The following is an 8,044-nucleotide window of genomic DNA, read 5'->3' on the forward strand; positions in this document are numbered from 1 at the left end:
CTCGCTGTGAGCCTGGTGGGTGTTTGGGAGTCTCTAGAAGTCATGACTGCCCTAGAGTCAGACTGTACACCTACAGTCTAAAACTAGGGCTTTTACACTCAGCTTTCTGCTTTTACTAACAGCTGCTCAGTGAGGCAGGATAAGAACTTTTAAAATTATGTCTTAATTATTTTTACCCATTGCTGCTAAAAGATTTAACAAATACTTTCAAAGATACATGTATAAGAACTATTGGCATGTCTTCTAAACATGTCATTTACCCTTGGTGGATACCATTTTCAGTGTTGAAAGTAGAAAGTTAGACTCCAGTGTTTATAGTAGCAATGCCCACAGTAGCCAAAATATTGAAAGAGCCTAGATGTCCATTGACGGATGATGGATAAAGATGTGGTATATACGTACAATGATATATTACTTAGGCATGGGAAAGAACGAAATCTTGTCATTTGTAATGACATGGATGGAACTAGACGGTATTATGCTAAGTAAAGTAAGTGAGTCAAAGACAAATATATGATCCCACTCGTATGTGGAATTTAAGAAACAAAACAGATGAACACAGGGGAAGGGAGAAAAAAATAAAATAAGACGAAATCAGAGAGGGAGACAAACCATAAGAGACTCTTAACTCTAGGAAATAAACTGACGGTTGCTGGAGGGGAGGTGGGTGAGGGGGTGGGGTCACTGGGTGATGACCATTAAGGAGGGCATGTGATGGAATGAGCACTGGGTATTGTATGCGACTGATGAATCACTAAATTCTGCCTCTGAAATATTACACTCTATGTGAACTAACTTGAATTTAAATGAAATCTTGAAAGTAAGAGGCCCAATGTATAAAATTATATCTATACTTTATGTTCTTTTATTTGGTGATAGCTTGTGGCAATATTATGTTTATTTTCAATATAACAGGTTAAAAGTTATTGAAAATGAATTGATACAGGCTTCAACGAAGAAATTTTCTCTGGAAAAGTTTTATAAGGAGCCCAGCGTTTCTAGTAAACAAATGGTGGATTGTTGTAAGAGACTTCTAGAACAGTCACTGCCTTACCTACAAGGGATGCACCTCTGCATTTCACATTTTTATTCTGTTATGCAAGATGGAGACCTTTGTATTCCTTGGAATTGGAAGGATGGAGAAGCCATTAAATAACAGAAAATCTGTATTATTTTTGAGGAGATAAAAAACTGTTAAACTTCTTTAAATCCACAATTTGATATAACAGTATTATTTACATATTATAAGAACGAAGTTTCTAACTGCTGCTCTAAAAGTGGAACTTTTTAAAAAATTAATTTCTGCTACAAAACTCATTTTAAAAGGTTTTATCTCCCAGTCTTACGGTGTTTATTATCTGATTGGCAAGATTGGGTAACAAGATGTTAGAATGAAAGAACATTTTTTAGCAATGTGTACATGAGGGATTCTACAGAGTTAGGATATCTATTTTTATATGAGTTAACGTGGGTACATGTAAACAGGTCTCATTCAGCATAGCTCTCAAGTAATGGGACTCGTTCAACATGGAACTGGATAGTTGCCTCTTGTGTGTCAACATAAACATGTGTTTTGCAGCCAGGAGGGGACAGTTTGCTGTTTAAAACAGGAGACTTCGGGCACCTGGGTGGCTCAGTGGGTTAAAGCCTCTGCCTTCGGCTCAGGTCACGATCCCAGGCTCGTGGGATCGAGCCCCCGCATCGGGCTCTCTGCTCCGTGGGGAGCCTGCTTCCTCCTCTCTCTCTCTGCCTGCCTCTCTGACTACTTGTGATCTCTGTCTGTCAGATAAATAAATAAAATCTTTAAAAAAAAAAAAAGAAAAAGAAACAGGAGACTTATGGGTAGCAAAAATTAGATAACCAGATTTTTCCTGAAAGAGTAGAAGGAAAAACAAAGCAATGTATAGTATTCACATTGTCATAAGTAGTCTGATACCAGTTTGTTAAAACATCTTAGTGACAGAAAATTTAGGTTTAAATCCAGAAGTTTTCTTACCTATTAAAATATTATATAACTGTTGGTTAGCATGACACTATCAGACAGTAAATGTCTTTGAATCAGTGACGTGACTCATTTATTTTTGTGGACAAACCATCTGGAAAAACCCTTGCTTATTTCCCCAAGAGTTCTAGCAAGTAGGGAGTGTAAAATGATTCAGGCCATTCAGGATTTCTGTCATCCCCTCAACCCTGGCTTCCTGTTCCTACCAGTGTTTCACAAGTGGAGTGAGGCCCCTCTGAGCCGCCCCATGTGCATAGTTGTGTGGGCTCCCTGAGGCCACAGCACAGCTTAGCCCCCAGGGACTTGGGGGACCTGCTTGGAGACACAGGGCTTCTCTCTTCATGGGTGTTTCCCTTCAGATAATATATTTCACCAGGTCCAAAACCTCTTTGGCGTGTTTCTCAAGAGGATAAGATAAATCCTAATTTGGGACACCATTTTGTAGCCCCTGCTGCTGAAGAAATAGGAAAGGAGTTTTTTCCCCACTGAAAGAAAAGGAGCGGTTAACAACCATTCTTAAGTCCATTTCAAATTCATCTAAAACACTATTGTTAAACTTTTTAAATTCAAATTCAAATGTGTGTTCAAAAGAAATAGTGATTTGTAATTTTTATAGTTTGTGCATATCATCTCTTTGAACCCTCAGTAGCAACTATACTGAATTTTTTTTTTTCTGTTGCGTATAAAGATTTTCTAGAGCCAAATGAGGGGGATGAAAAATTCCTTCCTTAAAGATTACATAAGAAAATTTATTGAAATATAAGTTTGGATTATGCCGTTTCTAAAATCAACTAATAATAATATCCTTAGTAATGTTTTGAATTGGACTTTGTCTCAGAACTGATTAATATAATAAATAATATACTAATCAGATTGTCTTTCTTGTTATTCAATTATTAATAGTTTTACAATTATTGCAACATAATAGGAAGTTACAAGACATTGATAACATCTTTGATCTCCTCTCCCAGTCTAACATAAAAAGAAAAACTCTGTCCCACCACTGAAAACTGGCACAGAATGAGGCCCCTCCAACTACAAAGCCGTGGATCAGAAACAGTCTCCAAAGGGACCTGAGCTCCAGACCCAGGCCAGACTTCTCCCAAGGAAGATGCAGGCCCAGAGCCCAGGCTGTCTAGTCAGGGAGGCACAGGTCCAAAGCCACATCTGTCTGCAGGACAGGTCCCCCAGGCCCTACTTCCTCTTTTATTTCTTCAAGACTTCCAGGTCCAGGTAGCCTACCTGAGCAAATGAGAGGGCATTGAGAAATGGATAGGTGAAGAAAGGGGGGTCAGGGCTGTGTCAGGAGTCAGCTCACCTATGGAACCTCTAAGGACTGTGTGTACATCCCTAAGTGAACCCCTCCAGCTCAGGCCACTGTCCCTAGTACCCTGGTGTTCCTACTCCCCTTAGACTAATCTGGCCTTGCCACCCCACCCCACCTGCCATTGGTGGGGGACCTGAGTGTCCTTCAAGCAAGCCAGTAAGACATCAGTCCTGTGGAGACTGGTGGCTCCAAGGCTCTGGACTGTTCTGCAGGGGGCCATGGTCCTGGCAGCCTCCTACCACAGACCCCAGGGCTAGGAGTCCAAACATCTAGGAGGCTAACACTCAGACCCAGGTGCAAAAGCCACTGATGCATTAGGTGAGACCTGGCAGCTGGTTGATCACAAAGTGCCTCCCTATTTCAAGAGTGCCTCTGACCAGTGCTGCCTGACCACAGACCCCAACCACAAGCCCTGTGACCTGGCAGGGTCACCCAGGTGCCTATCCCATGAGTTAGAACTGACAACCCCAGGGCACCTTGGTAGAACTCCTAGTGGCTCACTGCACTGAGTGACCTGGGACAAGACCTCACTTGGCCTCAGTGTCCCCATCTGTAAAAGGAGATGGTGGGTCACATTCTTAGAAGTTCTTCCCACACTCAGTGAGTCTCCCCAGGAATGCAGAGCCCTCCCTTGGATGGTCCTTGGCTGCCAGCCCAGGCACCCTTCAGTTGGGACAAGGAGGAGGAGGTGGAATAGCCAGTGGCCTGAGTTGGTGCCATGGGACCCTCTTTTAATCCCAGTCCCCTGCTACTGCAACCTCAGTCTACTGGTCACTCAAAACCTTACCCTCATAGGGACATACCTAATACAGAGCAGTATGGGAATTTTCCCCCTAAGGTGACAGATGTTGCACATGGGGAAACTGACACCCAAAACTGAGAGGAGACTTGGCCAAGACCATTCTGCCTCCTGCCGATAAGAGAAGTGGGATTAGAATCTAGGTTTCCCAAGGGCTTTGAGGAATCTGAGCAGGTAGCAGCACCCCCAGCTCTGCATGGGCCCACCACTGGTATGTATAGGTGGGCTGGTGGGTAGTGCTGGGTATAGGCGGATCACAAGATCAGATGTGCCCTTGGAGAAGTCCTTGTCCCAGCAGGTGTGGGGGGCATAGCAGAGACAGAGACCTTGGATGGCATGGCATGGCGGCTGGCCACTGTGGTGTGGCTGGCCAGTGGGCAGCAAGGCCATCTTGGCACCTAGGGGATTTATGTAGAACAGGGGCGGGGGGCAGCCCTGCTCCTCCTGAGGCCTGGCAACAGCCTGGGCTCTGGGCATCATTCTTGGAGCAACTTTTGCACACTTCTGCCCCAAAGTCTGTCACAGCAGCTAATGTGGAGGAAACCGGTTCAGCACAGGGTGTGGCCCACACTAGAGGAGGCCACCAGATTTGACCCTCAGAATCTTTTGGAGGCGGTCCATTTTCACTTTCTCTGTCAATACCACAGAACTGTCCTAGACCTGGTGTCAGCATGCATGAGTCAGAGACTTCCAAGTGGGCAGGGCAGGCAGTGTGATCGGTGGAGGGACAGTACCATCTCTATAGATAGCAGCCTTGTACCTCACTTCCACCCCCACCCAAAATGCATGACTTTTAAACTCTGGAGTGAAACCTTTGCTGAGGGATTTCCTAAGATCTTTTGCTTATTAGTCATTGAGCAAACACTTAGTATGCGGGCCTTATCCTAGGCACTGGGTACACAGCAGGGATGGAGCAGACAAGAGCCTGCTTTTGGTATATGTTTCTTAGGGCTGACACAAATTACAAATTGGGGGGCTTAACACAAATGCATTCCCTCACAGTCTTGAAACCAAAAGTCCAAAATTGAGGTGTCAGTGGGACCCCGCTCCCTCCAGAGGCCCAAAGGGACGTTCTTTTCTTTACCTCTTCCAGGCTCTGCTCGCTGCCATGTTCCTGGCTTGTGGCCACATCACTCCAATCTCTGCCTCTGTGGTCACATTGCTGTCTCTTATTCTCTGTGTCTTCTGTGTGTCTGTCTCAAAACTTACCGTGTTTGAAAAATGCATGTGAATCTGCGTAGGGCCTACTGGATCATTTAGGATGACACCCTCCTCTCAAGACCCAGAACTTAATCCCATTCGTTGCTATAGAAGGTCCTATTCACAGGTCCTTGTGGTTATGATTTGGACATATCCCTTAGGGACATGATTCAGTCCGCCATACTGGTGACTTGGGGTCACCATTGCAAACCCCATTTGTTGAAGACTGCTCTTGAACGTTGCAGGGGGAAGAACCCACCATCTGTGGGCAACATGCCAAGTCCACCTGAGACCCTGGTAAGGTGCACATTCTCTCTTCCTACCTGAGCATTATTTCATTTCCACTAACCTTCCCAAGGTTAGAGTTCCCTGGGATCGCAGCCTCTACTTAGCCTACCCTATTCCCTGGTTGTTTGAATTGGTTCCAGCCTCTCATTTTTCTAATTCGCTGCAGTGAGCTTTTCTGTGTACATGCTTCTCTTTTCTCCCTGGGCTGCTGGGTTCATGGTTAGAGCTGTGTTGTAGGCCTTCTGTGCCAGTTACCCACTTGCTGCTGCTTAGCATCAACCCACCCTTCTTACGTGCTCTGCAGTACCAGACAGAATCCTTTAAGCTTCTTGCCTTCAGAGTGAGCACCATGGTAAACTTGTTCAGTAGAGTGCACTACAGGGGCATTGCAGGAGGCAGGGGCCCCTCCTGCTGGTTCTGGAGGCTGCACAGTTGGTCAGAAGTATAAGTGTGATGGCGTCCGGTGGAGACCTGCTCCAGCCATAGGCCCAGAACTCATGCCCCCTGCTGGGCCTTGTGGCTCTCTCTACACTACAAGTGCCTGGCCTCCTGCCACCTGATGTACACAGGGCCTCACCCATCCCTGGTTCCTGGTACCATAGTTACAGACTGTAAAGTTGATCAGATCTGGCAGACAGGCTTGCTCACCCCTATATTGTGCAGGGCAGGGAACTGAGGCCAAGAGAGACGGGGTTCTGATTGGGTCATATTGGACATATGGGCCACAGAATCAAGGCTGGACCATAGGCCTTTGCTCCCAAGGCTCAAGGAGGGTTTCCTGGGGTCCTCAGGCTGAGACAGTGTTTCCAAGCTCCTACTTACCGCCTCCTCCCACAGCATGACTGGACCAGTCACTCCATTCCTGGAGGGCCGAGCGGCTGGCCATTGTCCCACCAAAGCATCATCCAGAGCCTATCTACCAGGCAGAGCTTGAAGGGGTGCTCTGCCCAAAGGCTCTCTCAGCCTCAGGTTGCCTCAAAGAGAGTTCCTGGGAGGGCTGTAGCCCCCTTGTGCTCAGGACTCAGGACAGCCCTGAGTGCGGCTCCCTGGGCTATGTGCAGGGACACAGGGCCTGGAGGTCACACTCATCCTGGCTTGTTCCTCTCTCAGCCAAAGAGATATTCTTCTGGCTCTGGCATACTGCTCTGCTACCAACCTCAGAACCAAATTCTTGAACTCTAAAAACTTAGGAGAAAAATACCAAGGTGGCTTGGAAGGTAAAAGAAGGTCTAGAAAACATTATGTGTCAGAATCTAAGTTTAATTTATATGTGGCTTGGTGTGTTCTTCTAAGAACTCCTCAGAGTTCTGTGCACTTCCAGGCAGGGCAGAAGCATCGACGTGATCATGGAGGTGTACAGCTGGGGCAGGCCACTCAGGAAGCTGTGGTCACGCAAATACTTTCAAGCTCAAAAGGAAAATCGGTTATTCCCAGTAAGGACATTTTTCAGCTTGCAGGTGAAGGCCCAGGGGGCCGAAGGGCTGGAAGGAAAGGAAGAGGCTGGGGGCAGAGGGACTGATCCAAGGGGGCCACATGTTGGCAGAGCACCTCCTGGTGGTGAGATGGTGACAGGAATTGCTGAGAATGGCTGGGCACTCCTTGCTCCAGCCTTAACCAGGCCATGGGTTGGTGTTATTGGGAGGCAGTACCTTGATCCAGTGTCTTTCAGTAAAGCCTTAGGAGGAGGTAGAAGGGCAGCCTTCTGTACCGGTGTGCTGAACAGGCCCTGGGCACCAAGAGGAGCCCCCTGCACACTTCCATGCTGAGATTTGGGCCTCTCTTGAGGATTCTCCAGAGAAGCTGGAGGAGTTTTAGGTACATCTGCCTTCAGTGGGGGGTAGGTGATTTCTCCCGTTATCTCGTTTACCCAGAAAAATGTATCTAGAGTTTTCTTCCCCTGTCCAAACAGATTCTTAGACATAGCTACAAAGGAAAAAATTGAGAAAACACAGATGCATCTTCAGTTGTCCACAGTGGGGGCAGACGGCTCCCTCTACACAACCAGGGTCAAAGGGAGCCACCGATGTCTGGGCTAGCACTAGATAGCCTGTGTCAGCATTCTGTCAGGGAGACAGATGCCTTCCCAGATGCTTCAGAAATCTTCCCAGGACCAGGAGCATGCCTTGCTGGAGGTTCTAGATGAATTCTAGTATCTTTTTAAAAAAACATCTTTTCAAATTTTTAAGTCTTAACCAAGTATACTGAGAAGTATACTTTAAATCCTGACATAGTTCAGAAATGTGCGTGTGTGTGTGCGCGCGTGCGTTTGCGTGCATGTGTACACTCAAGTACATGTGTTTGTGTGTATGTATGGATACTAGCAATTTCATAGAACTTGGATGGTTATATATAACCGTCGTGATATTTTCTATGCAATTCAATTCTGTATTTCTTACAAAAATGTTAGTTGCTACTCCTTAAACTCATT

At 46.2% G+C, this 8,044-nt stretch overlaps 2 protein-coding genes across 5 annotated transcripts in view; one reads left to right on the forward strand and one right to left on the reverse strand.

The window, feature by feature from the left end:
• The window catches only part of TCAIM (T cell activation inhibitor, mitochondrial), a 52,494-nt gene extending 49,622 nt beyond the window's left edge, over positions 1–2,872 (forward strand). For all 4 annotated transcript variants that reach the window (XM_080811854.1, XM_080811852.1, XM_080811853.1 and 1 more), the window contains one exon: positions 916–2,872. In XM_080811854.1, the coding sequence (XP_080667980.1) occupies positions 916–1,156 (241 nt within the window). In that variant the 3' untranslated portion in view covers positions 1,157–2,872. The remainder of the gene's footprint in view (positions 1–915) is intronic.
• Positions 2,873–6,860: 3,988 nt separating this feature from the next.
• On the reverse strand, positions 6,861–7,537 carry LOC308352236 (uncharacterized protein C3orf86-like; the record flags this gene model as incomplete). The annotated part of the gene is made up of 1 exon (XM_080818338.1): positions 6,861–7,537. The coding sequence occupies one exon, from the start codon at positions 7,535–7,537 to the stop codon at positions 7,025–7,027; it is 513 nt and encodes a 170-aa protein (XP_080674464.1). The 3' UTR covers positions 6,861–7,024.
• Positions 7,538–8,044: the final 507 nt, after the last annotated feature.

This window comes from Martes martes, assembly GCF_963455335.1.
Source record: "Martes martes genome assembly, chromosome: 1".
In the NCBI taxonomy this organism is placed as follows: Eukaryota; Metazoa; Chordata; class Mammalia; order Carnivora; family Mustelidae; genus Martes; species Martes martes.